This window comes from Nothobranchius furzeri, chromosome 16 (genome assembly GCF_043380555.1).
Source record: "Nothobranchius furzeri strain GRZ-AD chromosome 16, NfurGRZ-RIMD1, whole genome shotgun sequence".
Lineage (NCBI taxonomy): Eukaryota > Metazoa > Chordata > Actinopteri > Cyprinodontiformes > Nothobranchiidae > Nothobranchius > Nothobranchius furzeri.
The window spans coordinates 60152375-60170743 of record NC_091756.1 but is presented as its reverse complement, the minus strand read 5'-3'; the positions used below and the strand labels follow the sequence as shown (position 1 = coordinate 60170743).

Below are 18369 nucleotides of genomic sequence, written 5' to 3'. Positions count from 1 at the left end.
CAGATGCTTGAAACGGTCTGAGTGTCACCACGGGTCCTTAAGGGTTAAGCAGAATGCGCTGCGTCTCCACACCAGGTGGGGGCGCTAGAGCACCAAAACGTTTGAAAAGGAAGTAGCTTGATGGCGGAAGTTGATGCTAAGGAGTTCGCGAGTGTTTTTTTTTTCCTACAGCAGTAAAAATAAATAATTAAACAATAACAGATCGTGGGGAATGGCATCAAAAAGAGGCGCGCTGATCGTGCTGGAGGGAGTGGACCGAGCCGGGAAAACGACCCAGTGTAAGAAGCTGGTCCAGGCTCTCCAGGCTAGCGGTCGGCCTGCGGAGATGATGAGGTTCCCCGGTGAGACCTTTTAGCGTTTGCGTGCGTCTTTTGTCGCCCTCCGCCCAGGTGTGTGGTACAGCTTTAGGTTTGTTTCTCCAGACAGGACCACCACGATCGGTCAGCTGATCAGCGCTTACCTGGAGAAGAAGAGCGACCTGGAGGACCACACGGTGCATTTGCTTTTCTCCGCAAACCGCTGGGAACTAGTGTACGTTAACCTCACGTAGCCTAAACCTGTTTGGAGCCTGTGGGAGAAAACACGCACGGGGATCACAAAGTCCACACAGAGAGGCCACTGTCAGGCTTCAAACCTGCAACCTTGCCGCGAGGCAACAGTTAACGTCTTGTGTTGCAAAGCTTTCTCAAACAGCGTACGCTTTAAGTGTAGCGTGATATTTGAATCCAGTTCAGGATGTGGAGAGGCTACAGCTCTCCTTGTAGTCACAAAAGTCAGAAGAAAAGGTTTCTCACATGTAAAATATCTGTTAGACAAAGTGTGTGTGTGTGTAGGAGCACTTCTCGGGTCGTGTCCGAGTCCAGATCAGATCCAGGATAAACACAAGGTGATGGTTCTAAAAGGAGCTCTAGACACTGGCTTTCAAAATATTTAAACTTGCTTTAGTTTCAGTCTTCTAGACCAATAAAAAGGTCCTCCTGCACATTTTGACTCACAAGCCTCCAATCAGGAAGTCAAACGGAGCATAAGCGGTGTGGGCTGTTTTACACCTAACCCTAACCCAATAAGACCCCCCTCTGAGCAACATGAAAGCATCCCGCACGAATAAGGGAGGGTATTCCGGCAAATGGCCAAAAGTAACAAAGAAATGGCGAACATCACAGCTGATGTTGGACAAACGTTTTATGGAGAAAACAAAGGCATGCATCAAGTTTCTAAACCACAGTGAAACAACTAGGAGGTTCTTTTTATTGGGCTAGAGTCTCTGGACATAATAGTTTTCCAAATTAGTGCCTTGAAGCTTCTTTTGGGTCTAACTGTAGTGTGTCACATGGACGTAATTTTCACTTAAGAAGTGGGGGGACACGGAGTGGGGGGTGAGGGTAATCTTTACAGTATACTCTAATGGGAAACCGGCTTCAACACAAACAGTTGTTTTCCGCTTGGTCCTAGAGCCCAACTAGTGTCAATTTAATATAGCGTAATGTTGTTTTTGGATGGTAAAAAGTGCAGGGGTCAAAACTTGACTTTGGAAAAAGTGGGGGGGACATGTCCCCCCTGTCCCCCCCCCAAAATTACGTCCATGATTTTACCAACTAATAATCATTTTGGCCAATTAGGAATTATATTAAGGAACTTTTAACAAAAGCCACGATAACTCAGGTGGAGGATTTTTTTTATTGCAGCTTGGTAATGACAAAAGACCATAACCTCATTTTAGAGTTCAGCATTAAATGCAAACTGCCATTTTTTTCTCTTTCTAACCATCCTAACACTCGTATTAAACACAGGCCTTTGATGAAGCAGCAGCTGGATCGGGGCATCACTCTGGTCGTGGACAGGTACGCCTTCTCTGGTGTCGCGTTTACCAGCGCAAAGCCTGTAAGTAACTCCCGTTCCACGGCAAACGTTGCATCCTTTTGTTCCAGTTCACGTTTGAGGAGAAACACTTTGTCGTCTTCTCCAGGGCTTCTGCATGGACTGGTGCATGAAACCTGACGTGGGACTGCCAAAGCCGGACCTGGTCATGTTCCTGCAGCTGAACCCGGCCGAGGCTGCTCTGAGAGGCCAGTTTGGAAGCGAGCGATACGAAACGAGCGCGTTCCAGAAGTCGGTCCAGCAGAAGTTCAAACAGCTCATGAAAGATCCTTCAGTAAACTGGAAGGTGTGCGGATGGCTTTAACAGACATGCTCGTTTAAGGCAAAACAACCAACAAACAGATGTTTGTTTTCAGGTAATCGATGCATCCAAGAATGTTGACGATGTTCACGACGACATCAAACACCACAGCCTGAATGCCATCAGCGCAGCGGAGAACACGCCACTCGGAGAGCTTTGGAAGGGAGGCTGAGAGGCTTCAGCTACAAGTTATCCACACACTAACCCCATCTGTTGGCATGAGACCAAATACATCATGGCTGACTTGAAAGAGACGACCAGCTGCCAAATAAAAGATCAGGTTTTTATTTGCAGTCCTTAACTTGCCGATAGGATGTTTTGATTAAATAAATTATTTTAAACTAACGTACATGTTTTTAACTTGGCGAGGATCCGTTTGCGTCAGAGTTTATTACAACTTGCCTTCAGGTTTGACTTGATTTGGTTCCATTACAAGCTGTTAGAGATGAGCGATTAGTGACAGACTGCACAAGCTGTCGGCATCACGAGCCACTGTAGGTCTAGTCAACATAAAACCATTATGGCAATTTTACTATGGAGTCAGGGAAAGGCACCGTATCACTTCAGCATAAACATTTAAAGTTAAGACTCGGACGGATAAACAAGTATGTGACGATGTGCATACAGAGCGGCTCCGGCTACAGCGTCCACCGGGCAGTCTCCTCCATGTTGGATGCAAACAGCGTTCAGAGGCGGAGTACTGCCCCACTGGAACTGGACTGGCTCAAGAGGTCTCAAATTAATGTTCACCCCCTCAGAGAAGCCTCTGCCTACTGTAGAGAACAGGAAGTCACAGTTCGCCGTGCTCCTCACAGAGACAGGATCTCAAACTCCTCATCTTCAGAATCAAAGAACCGCTCCAGTCTGTCAGAGTCTGAGAAATCTGAAAAGGAAAATGCATAAAAAGTGTGTTTATTCACAACATCTGAAGTATTTATTCGTTTAGAATGAACGTGGTTTATTTACCAGGAGTAAGGTTAAGTGCATCAATGCTGACCATGTGGGCAGGTTGGCTGTCTACTAGTTCAAACATGGGCAAGCCCCCTCTCTTGCAGGTCAGCTGGAACAAACATCACATGCAGCTTGTTTAAAGGCAAGGCGATCCTTTACTTAGCTGAGAACAGCAGAGACATACCCTCCTTATACGCATGCACCAGTCATCGAACTCGTCCTCTGTTCTGCAGAAGAAACCCTGCAGACACCAGGAACACCAAACTTAGGCTTGCTCATTAACATTTCCCAGTGTTTTAGGAGACCGTCCTACCACTGCTATGGACGGGTCCAGTTCACATATGTGCATGCGGCAGGGTGGGTGCTGACAATGGTACGTCTCATCTGGAACCTGACCGTCTTCACACGGCTCCACAGCAGGCTGCGTGGTGTGTGGGTCTAAATAGATCAGCTCCTCTCCTGCGGGCAGACAGATTCAGAACCAGACTGGTTAGAAAGACAATCTGTTCACTCCGTGTGTGCCAAACGAGGGAAGACGTACCGACGTAACCGATGAAGTAATGGGCACTGTTGGGTTTTCCTCCGATCACACCCAAGGACTGAGGCAGCATGAAGCATTGCTGAGAAGAGAAACCAGACGTGTGTCAGCTGTGGCCGACATGATCTAAGTCACACGTGTCAGACTCAAGGCCCGCGGGCCAGATGCGGCCCGCGGAGCATTTTTATGTGGCCCGCGAGATAAATATCAAAAATATATTAAAACTGGCCCGCTGGCCGATTTTACCACAAAGACTTCAACTCCCATGATGCTTTGTGGCGTCAGCGCGGAGCCGACGCGCCCCCTCCTTTGTGTTTTTTCCAGCGTCTGCTGCCGGTGTCTGCAGCTCTGCTGTCTCGAACAAACTACACGCCTCTCACTCAGCCATTTTCTGACGTTGAAGCCCAGAAACGGAGATTCTAGCCGCTCAGTAACGTGTTCACGACTGAAAGAGAAAGTTTTCCAACTAACGTCCAGACAGAGCTGATATAACTCCAGCGAGCAGCGACACGCTCAAACCAGCACGGCTCTGTGGTCGTGTTTCCTCCCCGACACACAACAACGTGGTCAAGCTGCTCAGACATGTTCATCAGCACAAACCTATGTGAGCACCTGTTGTCATCTAATGTTGTCATTATTATGATGAAGATGAACAAAACAACAGGAGTCTCCTCCTCAGCTCAGATCAACCCCATGATGCAGGTATCTGGCTGGAACAGGTGAGCATCACAGTAAACCAGTGGAGCAAACTGAGCTTTAAATATGTTGGTTTTATGCTCTTTTTCTGCTCCAAAACATGAAAGTTAACAGGTGAGATGTTGCACTTTCATTTAAGATCAAATGATATTTTTATTTTGTTGTTGGCCCGTGAGAAAAGATTTAACCTACAGTAAACAGGAAGTGGAAAGGCTGCAGATAGATGAATAGAATAGAAAATCCCTTTATTGTTCCTCAGCGGGGAAAGCTAGACGTCACAGCAGCGATGACACGTATTACAGGAGAAAAAAAAAGGAGAATAAAAATAAGAAAAATGAATAAACAAGAAAACATAAATCCTGAATAGATTTTAAAAATGCTGATTATACCACAAGTAATGAATACCACTGATGCCTTTTATTTAAAACCGACTTGCTCGTGTGTAATTTGGTTATTCCACATTCAGTGTTAATGCAGAAATATGTTTGTTTCCTAATTTAAAGGTTCTAAATTGCATAAATGTTGATAAAGAAAATGTGCAAATTTGCATCACTTTTTCAAAAAATATTAAGTTTGGCCCCCGACTCCGTCCCAGAGTTTCATTTCGGCCCCGTTTGAGTTTGAGACCCCTGATCTAAGTTCTGTCAGCTGATGCAGTAGTGAAGTTGGCAACACTGGTGTGGCGGTTTCAGGTTCAACACCCAGCTGTGGCCTTTTGAAGTTTGTCTCATGCATGCATTGTCAGAAGCGACTGTTCATGACTTCAAATCCTTCACCATATGCAAGTCACATATTCTATAGAGGTGCTACAGTAATTACGGAGCCTAAAAACTCACCGTGATACAATAAAAGTATTTAATTGCTACATCAGTAGAAACAGACCGTATCCGAGCCGACAGCACATTGATGCTAAAATATTGCTGCAGAAGATTTTTGCAGCTCGAAGATGCAGAAAATGTTCCGGACATCTGAACTGTCAAGTGTCCGGTCTCCTCTGGCTCAGCTGCAGGACTTGAGAAAAAGGAAGAAATGTGTTTTTGACAATTAGGGATGTGCGAAATTAGGAAAACCTGCGATGCATGACGACAGTGGCTAATATTGTGATGAGGATATGACTTGCAATAAAAAACAAATACCTAACTCAAGAACAAAACAAAGAAATTCAAAAATGACTAAAATATTTCATTAAAAATGGGAAAAGCAAAAATTGTGATCAAAAGATGTGAGGAAAGGGAAAAAGAAAATGGACAAGAAAGGCAATCAGGCGATACTGGGAAAGCAGATTATTAGCTAATTACTTACTGGGAGTCATTTTTGTGAGAAAAATGTTTTTTCTGCCAAACCAGATGTGATGCAGGCAGAGGGAGTCCTGTTGTAGTGATGGGAATTCCGGCTCTTTTTAGAGAGCCGGTTCTTTTGGCTCAGCTCACCAAAAAGAGCCGGCTCTTTCGGCTCCCAAGTGGCTCCTCAGATTTTCTGTTGCGTAGAGTACATTTATAACCAAAATAATGCTAAACTAAATGTAAAATGATTTACTAATGTAAAAAAAAAAGCAATATATCAAATATTTATCATTTCTATGGATTTAATAACTGAACACTTTAAGAAATCTCCACTTTCCGACTGCTGGCGCTCATTTTCTCACCGTCTTCGTCGCTCGCCTTTTCCCTCCTCCTCATTCCCTCTCGTCTCCCTCCGCCCGCATGTGCTCTACTGTGTGTCTGAGTCTGATCCTCCCTCTTCCCCGTCCCTACTGCTCTGTGTGTGGACAGTCTGGACACACAGTTACACATGTTGACCAATCGCCTGTAGCTTTCGCCAAGGCAGGGGGGGAGGGGGGGACGGCTCCCAATGACGAGCGGCTCCCGTCATTCACTTCAAAGAGCCGGTTCGTTCGCGACTGACGCATCACTATCCTGTTGGCTTGATCCAGTAAAAAATATGGATTTTAATGGCGGTTCTGACGCAGAGGAAACTTTAACTGTTTATAATTATACTTATGGTGGACCACAACCATACAGTTATGAGCCTGCTGCACGCCCCAGAGAGCAGAGACAAGCCACAGGGAGAAACGATGGCCAAAGGAGGAAGATTCAGCTGTGGTGTCACGAGGTTCTGTGGAGCGAGCAGGCGTCTCGGCGAGTGAACGATGCTAGCTTAAACTCGTGTGCTAACATCACAATGTGGTACAGGTTTCTGTCAAGTACCAGACAATTAGTCATTAAATATAACATCGATTCATGACAATAATAAACTATAATGAGCGTTTGTCAGCTGTTTCATACTCCTTAATATCTGTTCACGTAACATAGCTCATTAGCGCTTTAGAAAGGGAGAGACGCCCGTCATCCTGTTCAGGGCAGGCGGCTCGGACCTGGGTCCGGCCCAGAAACGAGCTTCCCCGGCCTGCTAGCAATTTTTAACAACGCCCCATCTGCTTCTGGAGCTCAGCACGGACCTCCCTGACCTTGTTCCACTGCTGACCTGGGCTCTGGGAGCCAGCAAGGATTTTTCTAAACTCCACCATGGGGCTCAGGAGGATGGGAGGCATGCTGAACTCCCATCACATCGCTGGGATTGTAATCCTCCCGGTCTGAAGTGTGCACTACGAACAACCGGTAGTGGGATTAGGGCTGCAACAACGAATCGATAAATTCGATGAAAATCGATTACTAAAAGCGTTGGCAACGAATTGCGTCATCGATTCGTTGTGTTGCGCAACTCTTCCAAAAGCCCCCTCCCCTCCCGCCCGCCGTTGCGCGCAGACCAGTGGAGAGCTGGCAGGTGTTTGGAAGAGGAACATGGCAGAAGCAGCGAGACCCCAAAAAAGTAAAAACTTCTAAAGTTTGGGAGCATTTTCAGTTAAATCAGGCGAAGACATGCAATGTTTGTAGGTCAGACTTAGCATGGCACGGGAGTACTACGGTGATGATGCAGCGTCTTAAACGCAAGCATGTCAGAATCATCAGCGAGGAAGGAGAGAGCTCGGTGTCCGGGTAAGTTAAAAACTTTTCAAAAGTGATTCGCCCAAGCCCCGGATTATTACACAGGCTAGACATGCCCTAAGCTCGTTAAAAAAAGTCTATAAAATTGTAAGCGCAACGCTATTAGATAGGCGGGGGGGGGGGGGGGGGACTCGCACCGCTGCGAACCGGTTCCGCCGTCACATTCCCGCAGAAACTAGTTGATCACACCGGGGCCAGACTACTAACGTGGCTTTACAACCACAATGTCCTCAGAAGCGAAAACATTTTTAAAAGGGAGGGAGGAGTCCTAACTGTTGCTGCAGGTGTGTTGTGTGAGAGTGCAGTTATATACTGGTTAATATATTTTTGGGTTCAGTTGCTTTCATGTGGCCTAATGTGAGTCTATTTGGGATCATTGGAATGATCAGCAGCATTTCTTGATGTGACTTTATGGCAGTTGCCCAGGGCATCATCGCAAGGAGGATGGCATTCATTTACTTTTGTTTTATTTGGTATTTTTTCAGTCATTTTTGGAAATAGTGATTAATTTTGATTAATTCACAGCCTATGTTTAATTACATTTAAAAATTAGTTGTTTGACATCCCCAATTATAATAAATGTCTACAGATGAGATCAAACAAAACAGATGAGAATTGCCCTTAAAGAGCAAGTCACCCCCAAATAAACTTTTTTTTGCTGATAAACTAAATAAACGAGTGTCTAATCGTGCTGCAGACACATGTCGTCAATAATTTGGCACTTCAGTGCATCTTAGTTAAAATTTAAATATTCTGCCTAAAACTGGCAGTGCTGTGCCGTTGTCAGGTAAAAACTCTGCACTGTATTTTAATTTAAATCTGCCACCACTATTGGCTAAGAAGTATGCTATGATGTAAACTGGTACATTATGATGTCACAATGCTGTCGTGAGCCTGAGTGTGTGTGTATATGTTAGCGGCTCCGCCCTCTCGGTCTGCCAGGCAACAGCATGCGTTGCATTTTTCAAACATGAAGCGGGAGTGGAGTTAGACTCTGGTAGGGGGTGACTTGCTCTTTAAGCTGTTTAACTTGGACCAAGCATTTTAGGTCACAGATAGGTGTAGCTTAGGGTCTCTGTCTGTACACCTTATAAGACAATTTAGGTGATGGCATGTTGTTTTTCTGCTATTGAACTGTTTTCTAATAATGTTGTGTTTAATAAAGTGAAGGAAGGAGAAAAATAACGTTTCCCTAGCAGTTTTTAAAAATGTCCCTATGTAATTCGATTAATCGATTAATCGTGTCGAGACCCCATCCGATTAATCGATTATCCAAATAATCGTTTGTTGCAGCCCTAAGTGGGATTCATTCTCTTATTTGGAAACCCGCGGACTTGATGTCCAGACCTGCTGGAGTTGGTACATCCTCCACAAACGCAATGGTTTAGCATTTTTAAGGAAAATTAATGCAATGAAAAACTAGTGAACACACACACTAACTCCATAACACGACCTCTCTACCCGTAAACTACCTACCCTCCACACTAAGCTACAGGCAGGACTAGCTTATAAACCCCCCCCCCCACCACACCCCCCCACCACCCCCAGACAAAAAAAGAGCATTTTTAGAAGCTTTACTGAAAAAGACCACTTTTTACTCATAATAAGGGGCTGTTATGTATTGTAAAGTACAATAACCACAATAAGAGTTTCAAATAGTATTTTTTTGATAACATTTTATATGAAAAAAAAAGTACCTGCAATTTCCTCCTTAAGAACTAGCTTTCCCATAAATCCAACATTGCATCCTTTTCTTTAGTTTAATCTTCTCCAGAATCCAGACTTAATTTTACAACAGCTGTACTCTTCAACGATCGCAGCCACTTTTAGTGACCCGCAGCAGCTTTACCCGTGGGATCCCAGAGCAGGACTCTACAGCTAAAACAATAGTAATAAAGCCTTCATGGCTTTTCCTGTATGTATACAGTCTGAATAGTCCCAGAAGTTTTTGATAAGGGTGAATAAATGTAATTGACCTCCTTTTTCCTTTCCTAAGCAGAGTATTGTCTCCCTGGAATGACTTGACTAATGTGCCACCTGCAGCAGCAGAAACCAAAGGGCCACCATCACCATAAATTCTCACCTTCAGGGTGTCGATGTAGGCCTCGTTAATATCACTCAGGCCCAGCCTGAGGGGGATGAGCAGGACCAGCGGTTTCCAGAGAGCTGTCTCCTCCTCAGCCAGGGCGCAGGCTCCTTCCAGGCAGCCATTCAGCTCCTCGGCTCCCGCTGGTTGATCACATGGCCCTGCTAGGTCTAGCCAGGGCATGCAAAGACGCTCTGCAGGAGGAACAACAGTAATCACACAAATGTTTTGTTTTGATTGTGGTCATGGCATTAAACTTCACCTTAGTGCAAAAAAACAACAACAATCAAACATAAAAACACTTCAATAAATAGCCAAGAAGAAGATGCTTATGGGGATTTAATAATCAAAATGTTTCATTTCTGTTTGGACAAATATTTTGCTGTTTGATCACATTTTTATGTCTGAGCAGCTAACGAAATCCAACAGAAGTGCAAAAGTACATTTTACTTTTGACTCAGATTTCTGTAGTACCAGTAAAGGATCTAAGCCTGGTCCCAGACTCAAACAGGAACACCAGTCCTGGAGTGATATTTAAAGCAGCAAAACAACTCGACCATCCAAGTTGCATCACAGCTGCACTCACTGATCTCCTCGATGATCACAGTGTTGTCCATTGCCACGTGTACGACTAATCTGCTCCACGTATCAAACACTGCCAGCTTCCTAAAATAGAAAGAGAAACACACAGTCACACGGTCACTGCTACTGATAAAAACTGGCTGAAACTAAAAGAGCTGATTCCAAACTTGACGATGGTCTCTCCTTGTCTTGTAAGTGTTAGGACTTAAACAAAAACTAGGGATGCACCGATGGATCGGCATTTGATCCCAATCGGCCGATAGCGCCCCTATCGGTTTTGATTGGAGTTTTCAAAATAGATCAAAGCAGACCGATCAGGTAGGGTTGTCACGGTAACCGGTGTAGCGGTAAACCACGGTAAAAAAAGTTGACAATAATAATAACTGTCTTGTTTTTAAAAAACTATATTATATCGGTGGATTACCGTGGCTGCGGTGTAGGCGCGGTGACCCTTACCAGCCACCGTATCATCGGCTGAAGTTGCCGGCGGCACATGCGCACTTTGTTGTTTACAACCAAAACTTTCTTGAAGCTAAAGCTGAAAAAATGGCCAAAGGAGGAGACGGCAGCGCTCAGGAGGACATTTATTATCCCTCAAAGAAGACAAAGTGGGAAGTACGGGCGTTTTGTGGATATTTGAAGAATGTCGAGGGACAGTTGATAGAAGACGGCTATCCTTGCTTTCGTTCTTTTTTAAACACAGAAACAGTTTTGTTTACCTGTTTGTAAGCCATGGGTAACCCGTTATCAGCCACCCTGTGCGAGTTTTTCATGGAAGACCTGGAACAAAAAGCCATAGCCACCGCCCCCCCAAACTGCAAAATAAAACTATGGAAACGCTACATGGATGACATACTGAAAATCATACCAAAAGGTCAAACAGAAACACTAACACAACACTTAAACAATATTGACGACAAGGGCAACATAAAATTCATTTATGAGTTAGAAACAGAAGGCAGCATAGCATTTATGGACATGAAAATCACCAGGCAGACCGACGGGACCCTAAACATAAACACATACAGGAAACCAACACACACAGACCAATATCTATTATGGACATCAGAACACCCCACCATACACAAAATGTCAGTAATCAGAACATTATATCACCGAGCAAACATAATAACAGAAGAGAGAGACCGTAAACAAGAGGACAAACACATACAACACGCTTTAAAGACCTGCAGATACCCGACATGGGCAATAAACAAAGGAAAACAACAAACAAAAACAGAAAGCAAAGAACAACCCAAAAAAAGAACCAGAAACCCAGAAAGACAAGAACCAAAACCAGTGATAACCCTACCATACATCAGAGGCATAACGGAAAACATAAGAGCAACAATGAAAAAACACAACATAAACACACCAACAAAGCCATACACAACAGTTAGAAACAGATTAGTACACCCAAAAGACAAAATATCAGCTGGACTTAAATGTGGAGTCATTTACGAAATCCCATGCAAAATATGCAATAAAACATACATAGGAGAAACCGGACGCCAACTCAATACACGGACAATAGAACACAGAAAGGAGTGCGAGAAAGAGGCAAATCGTAAACACACAAGAGCAGCAAAAGAAGAAGCAGAAAGTACAATAAAGAAGTCAGCCGTAACAGATCATTGCTTAAGAGAAAACCATATAATGGACTGGGACAACACACGGATCATAACCACCGAACAACAAAAATACAAAAGATGGATCAAAGAAGCAATAGAGATAAGGAGACGTGGATGTGGGACCATGAACAGGGACGACGGAGTTTACACGCTGGACCACGCATGGGACTGCATCGTCGGAGAGGGGAGAGCGGGCAGTAGAGGGCGACAACGTCCTCTGCTGCCCGCAGATAAACGGAGAAGGAAGTGACGCGCCACCATCAGCATCAGCCTGAAGAAGCCGGCAGCTGTCGGCGAAACCGTAGCTACAAACAGGTAAACAAAACTGTTTCTGTGTTTAAAAAAGAACGAAAGCATGGATTTACAAAGACACAGCAAGAACACACCTAAGACGGCTATCCTGTTTGCAGCGCGTGCAGAAAAAGTGTCTGTGAAAGGCAGCAACGCTTCAAATCTCATGACACATCTGCGTGACCATCACCCCCAACTCTACAGTCAACGCAAGGCAAGCTAACATTAGCGTTTTAGCTAAAATGCGTGATCCGAGGATTTGGGTTGAGGGAGAATGCAACGAGTCGCTATATAAAGCAGCCGCAGCGCCGCTACCTGTAGGGCTGCAACAAACGATTATTTGGATAATCGATTAATCGGATGGGGTCTCGACACGATTAATCGATAAATCGGATTACATGGGGAAATTTTTAAAAACTGCTAGGGAAACGTTATTTCTCTCCTTCCTTCACTTTATTTAACACAACATTATTAGAAAACAGTTCAATAGCAGAAAAACAACATGCCATCACCTAAATTGTCTTATAAGGTGTATAGATAGAGACCCTAAGCTACACCTATCTGTGACCTAAAATGCTTGGTCCAAGTTAAACAGCTTAAGGGCAATTCTCATCTGTTTTGTTTGATCTCATCTGTTGACATTTATTTTAAATGTAATTAAACATTGGCCGTGAATTAATCAAAATTGATCACTATTTCCAAAAATGACTGAAAAAATACCAAATAAAACAAAAGTAAATGAATGTCATCCTCCTTGCGATGATGCCCTGGGCAACTGCCATAAAGTCACATCAAGAAATGCTGCTGATCATTCCAATGATCCCAAATAGACTCACATTAGGCCACATGAAAGCAACCGAACCCAAAAATATATTAACCAGTATATAACTGCACTCTCACACAACACGCCTGCAGCAACAGTTAGGACTCCTCCCTCCCTTTTAAAAGCGTTTTTGCTTCTGAGGACATTGTGGTTGTAAAACCACATGCTAGTAGTCTGGCCCCGGTGTGATCAACCAGTTTCTGCGGGAATGTGACGGCGGAACCAGGGCTAGATTAACACTTTGTTGTACCCTGGGCAACAATATTCAAGGGCTCCATCATCACGACCCAAGGATCACCATAATGTGGTCACATACAGAATATTTTACTGTAATATGCAGTAAATATACTCAATACTTGAATGCCTGACAACACGTAACCCGCCCAAAGTAACCTTTGACCCACCTCGTGTGGACTGACCAATGAGGAGAGGGTCTTAACTTGAGGCCCTCTCTTCATTGGTCAGTCTGCATGAGACTGACTCTCAACTGACGTTCAGTCGTAGGCAGCGAAGCGTCTCTGTGCAGTGCAAAAGCCCGGGTGGACAGTTTGTTTAATGTAGGGTGACCATATTTCCATTTCCAAACAAGAGGACAGGGGATCTGTGTCTATGACGTCACTCTATGGCAACGCCACACAAACCATGTTGGGACCCATTTTTTGTAAGAACTAAATTAATATCAGATTCTGCCAATTAAAGGGCTCTAAAACAATTCATATGTAAATATTTTGCATATTTAATGCAAAATCTAATTTTTCTGCTTTAGTGCTGCAACAAGGTTTTATTAATAATAAATTATTATACCTTTTGTTTTACTACAGCATCGGTAAGCTTCCTGTGCACAGATTATTAAGGATGCTTGTTTCAGCTGTGAGATTAGACGATAGGATCAATGAAAAAATAAGTTGTCACACACTCCATGGAAACTTTCAGAGAATTAGTGGCTTTCAAATGGTTTTGTTACTTTTTGCAAGTTTATAAAAGAAGCAGATGAGACAGCATGTCTGATAATTTAGTTTTTCATCTGATAATATTAGAACATGTCAGTAATGTCTGAGGGGCTTTTACCCACACCGTATAACTAATACTACTGGAGAGGGTATGGATTACACAGAGGCTTCTGGGGAGCCCAGTTATTGGGGGGGTGGGGCATTTTGCCTTGGCCCCCAAAATGTCTTGAAACGGCCCTGGGTGTGTGACTGAGTTTTGAAGGTGATCTGAATTGTATCAGATGTATAAATATGACATGTGTATAACTTATTGTTTTTTACTGGTAAAAACGTGTAGTGGAGATAAATCTACCTACATTTTACTTTTCAACACTTTGTTTTGTTTTCTTGTTTTTATTGAACTATTTTCCTGTCCTGTCTGTCTCTCATCTTCCTGCATCTCCTCTTAATTCTCCAGAAAAACTGCTGCCTGGATTCTTACCTTTTCACCTCACCAGTTACTTTTGAGCAGATCAAAGGGATCTCCTGACCATAAAGCGCAGAGCGCGTTTTCGATGCTGCGTGAGGTGACATCACCACAGCACAGGTGATGAGCTCCGCAGTAGCGAGCTTCAGGCACAAATAAGACAGAAAATAGAGAACATGTGCGGACATGAACGATTGTGTGCTAATTATAGTTTTTTGGTTGCGCCACTTTGAGAATGGACCGTGCGCTGGAAGCAGCTGCCTGGATCGCTGTGCAACAATGCGGAACCGGTTCGCAGCAGCGCAAGTCTGCCGGCTCTCCCTCGCGCTGATCTGCCGCTACCGGCTCTACCTCGCGCTGATCTGCGGCTCTCCCTTGCGCTGATCTGCCGGCTCTCCCTCGCGCTGATCTGACTTGCTCTGGTCTGCGCGCAACGGCGGGCGGGAAGGGGGGGCGCTTTTGGAAGAGTTGTGCGACACAACGAATCGATGACGCAATTCGTTGCCAACGCTTTTAGTAATCGATTTTCATCGAATTTATCGATTCGTTGTTGCAGCCCTAGCTACCTGCATATAAACCGTGTCGCGGACACCCCCATGTTGAAATGACGCTATGCATTACGGGGCTCCCAGGGGCAGATAAGAGTTGGTCTCTCTCCGAGAATAATTATGAATTTAACAATGATTACTGCCTGATGACATTTTCCCACATCTGCAAAGCTCACTGGAAGGACACAAACCGAGGACAATATTTTCCTGATATAGGGTTTATTACTCAAGTAAGGGTAAAAAAGTACCTGATTAGAAGGCTACTTGAGTACTGAGTACCATCTGATCTAATATTTTTAAAATGATGACATCAAACAGACAAAAAATAAGAAGTTATGGGCAAATATTGGTATTTTAAAGACTAAAGGGGAAAAATGTAAACAAGTAAACAACATAATTACAAAATAACACATTTTAGGCAAAATTTAGACACAAACTGAGGACAATATTTTCCTGACATACAGGGTTTACTTAATTGTGTGAAAATGTAGCACCTTTAAAAAAATAACGCGATAATACAGAAAACCGTGGTAATTTTGGTCACAATAACCGTGAGGTTACATTTTCACACCGTGACAACCCTAATACAGACCATTTTAGATTAGGTTACATTTCCTTTATTCCCAGATTATGTAGTTTGTAGCACTCATTATAATGTTGTAGAACATTTCTGGCCAATCCACGTGATCGGTATCGGTGATCGGCAGCAAAAAACCTGATCGGTGCATCCCTAACAAAAACCATACTTAATATAAAAAGAACATGTCTGGAATTCTCTAGTCCTTACTTGAGAACCTGGGCGACTGTGTTTGGTCCATACCACTGTCCGATAGGCTTGCCCTCGCCAACTCCCATTTGGGCTGCAGCATTTAAAAAGGAAAAACAACAACAGCTGTTTACCTCATCAGGAACCTATAATATATGTTAAAAGGTCTAAAACTCACCGATTTGATGGATGGAATAATAACTGTCTTTTTTGTCAATGAAGGCGTTGAGAATGCTTACGTACTCTTCTCTTTGTTTCCGGCCTTTGGCCCATCTCCAGTCTGAAAACAAAAGCCGGTCACCACATCTGGCTAAAACAAGTCCTGCTTGATACGGTCTAATCACTGGAGAAGGCTCGGTTTTCATACTAAACTCTTAATGATTACTGTTGAGTCTGTTAAACACCTCACCTCTGCCTAAATGTCTGCACACCAAGGCCTCTCCCAGGATCATCTGTCCACATCGTAGCATGCACCCCCATCCCGTGTCCGACGTTGGTCCAGTGCCTCCTGTCAAACATTTCAAAATCATTTTTGACTTTTATTCTGTGACTAAAAGCAAAATTCAACCACAAACGCAGCTGTTGCTTCCACTCACCAATGGGAGGGAAGTTTTTTCTGTATGTGAACCACAGTCGTGTGGTGACATCTGACAGGATCTCATCTTTCTCTGCATTAGGAGCAGAAACCAATGACACATTTGCTTAAAAAGTCTAGGTCATGTTATTTTAATGACAGCAATATTTTTTTTAATAAAACTTTCATTAATCTGTAAATTCAACCTGTCAGTGCACTGTACTCTTTCCCCAAGATCCACACCGGCTCCGGCGTCTCCGGAAAATCTTCAAACTCTCCAAAACGAAGTGTGTCGTACGTCAAAGTAGCTGCAGAATAACACCATAAAAAGTACATAGTAATGATGATTATTCATATCAGTGTTATTGCACTTAGACCGCTTGTTGCAGCTGAAATAACTGAAGACAGAGCAGCCAGCAGCTGCTGGAGTAGGACCACAGTCACTTCCAGGATGGGCATCAACACACAGCAGTGTGACACACAAGCGCAAATATGAACTCATGTTTCTTCCATGTGGGATGTGGGTGGAATTTAATGAATGAATGAGAGCATTATTAATATTGTATGCAACAATTTAAAATATGGATTTCAAAGGTTGGTTTAGATAGCTTCTCTGTTGTGTTTTGACAGATTATCCATGTGTGACGTTGACATTAGTTTGCTGCTCTGAAGCATTTAAGTGGGACAAGTAGGCAAAACCATAATGTCAGAGAACTTGATTTGTAACCTTGATCTATGGTTAGAAAAGATCATTCATACATGATCATAAAAGTAGAACTGAAGATTCATATTAAATGTGTTAAAACCATGGAGGGCTACTTCAGAGGGTTGTGGACATCAGATTTACAAAATTAAAGACAAAACGTATGTTGGCTAATTTTTATTGTGGCGTCTATTACATATACTACGGTTGTCTTAAAGTGGGTCTCGACAACGTCAAAGTTTTATACCTTGTGCTGATTGATTCATGGTCATCAGATAACAGAAATCGTGAGATTTCTTATAGAATCGTTTTATCTTCGGTCACAGAGAGGAAAACACAGCACGCAGACAGAGACCTACCGGCTGCTCTTTAGCATTCTCGGTCTTTCTACAATCTGGTGCTAATCAGCAAAATATCTGTATTAACTGGGAAGCTCGCCTGCCTTCAGGCGGAACGCAATGCTAGCGTGAACTTCAGGAAACTCACCGACAAAGAAACTCTACATCTACACATGACACTATCACAAATGTCACCGAGGCATTATGACTCCATTTTTACGATCACACGGCAAGCTGTCAACGTGGACTCTTCAGCACATTTAGGAGTAACAGCAGGCTAACGATGTTAGCTTTACTCATCACTTTAGCAGGCTAACAAAGCTCTGTCCTCTACAGGCGGAAAACTTTAGAATCACCATTAAGATAAAGTAAGGAAATGATCTCTATACATTATATGGCAATGTTATGAATACGCCTGTGTCAAGAATGGACTGTCAGAGCAGTCATAAACGTTAATATAGCATAAAATACTGCTTACCTGCATCCATCCCGACGATCTTCCCCTTGTTTGTTGTTCTCTGCACCCCAGTGAGCTGGACCAATGGGAAGAGAGCATCGCTGTGGAATTCAAGAGAAGGCGGGACATTGATGACGTCGGCGAATAAATGCAGGCCTGGACGAGTGCGTTCGAATCGTCTAAGGAAGATACCACCTTCCTCGCCTCTGATTGGCTAGAAGGGCTCTACTACGATTGGCTATTTCAGTTAGCAGTCTTCCCAGCTTCTTCTCCTGCCACCAACAGAACGGCTGTTTTGGGGAGTTTAGTTAAGAAAATCTGAACTTAACCATTCTGCCCTGTGTTGCAAAATATTTTTACGTTTATTTATTTTAAAAAACGTAAAATGTAAATAAACATAAATCTTGTTGAATTTATAACACTGTTGGACTTCAGAATCAGAATAGGTTTATTGCCATTATCAGTGAACAAACAATTCACAAACTAGGAACTTGCTTCGGTACTAATGTGCTACATATAACATGAATAATAAGATTGAAAATAGAATAAAATATAATAAAAAAAATAGAATAAAACTTTCAGACTTTCTTACTTTATATATCTTGGCTCTCAAGGATTGAGGTTTTCTTATCAAAGCAGAGTAAATAGGATAAACATATGTGTGCCATACCTACGTATGAAATATAGGTAAATGGAACTATTTTGCCCAGTTGTGTGCAGCATGTGTGTTTTTCTTCTAGATTAATGAAAACAGGTGAACAATAAGTCATAATCATAATCAGCTT

The 18369-nt window shown here is 43.3% G+C and overlaps 2 protein-coding genes across 2 annotated transcripts; one reads left to right on the top strand and one right to left on the bottom strand.

The window, feature by feature from the left end:
- Positions 1 to 89: 89 nt before the first annotated feature.
- On the top strand, positions 90 to 2524 carry dtymk (deoxythymidylate kinase (thymidylate kinase)). The gene is made up of 5 exons (XM_015976396.3): positions 90 to 341; positions 423 to 531; positions 1791 to 1881; positions 1967 to 2164; positions 2235 to 2524. Exons 1-5 carry the CDS (start codon positions 212 to 214, stop codon positions 2349 to 2351), a joined length of 645 nt encoding a protein of 214 aa, XP_015831882.1. The 5' UTR covers positions 90 to 211; the 3' UTR covers positions 2352 to 2524.
- Positions 2449 to 17750, bottom strand: atg4b (autophagy related 4B, cysteine peptidase). Its single transcript, XM_015976393.3, has 13 exons — positions 17606 to 17750; positions 16293 to 16394; positions 16109 to 16180; positions 15922 to 16020; positions 15691 to 15792; positions 15534 to 15606; positions 10042 to 10121; positions 9453 to 9649; positions 3672 to 3750; positions 3444 to 3589; positions 3315 to 3371; positions 3146 to 3239; positions 2449 to 3062 (listed from the first exon to the last, which is right to left on the bottom strand). The coding sequence occupies exons 1-13, from the start codon at positions 17613 to 17615 to the stop codon at positions 2989 to 2991; spliced, it is 1185 nt and encodes a 394-aa protein (XP_015831879.1). The 5' UTR covers positions 17616 to 17750; the 3' UTR covers positions 2449 to 2988.
- Between the last annotated feature and the right edge of the window lie 619 nt (positions 17751 to 18369).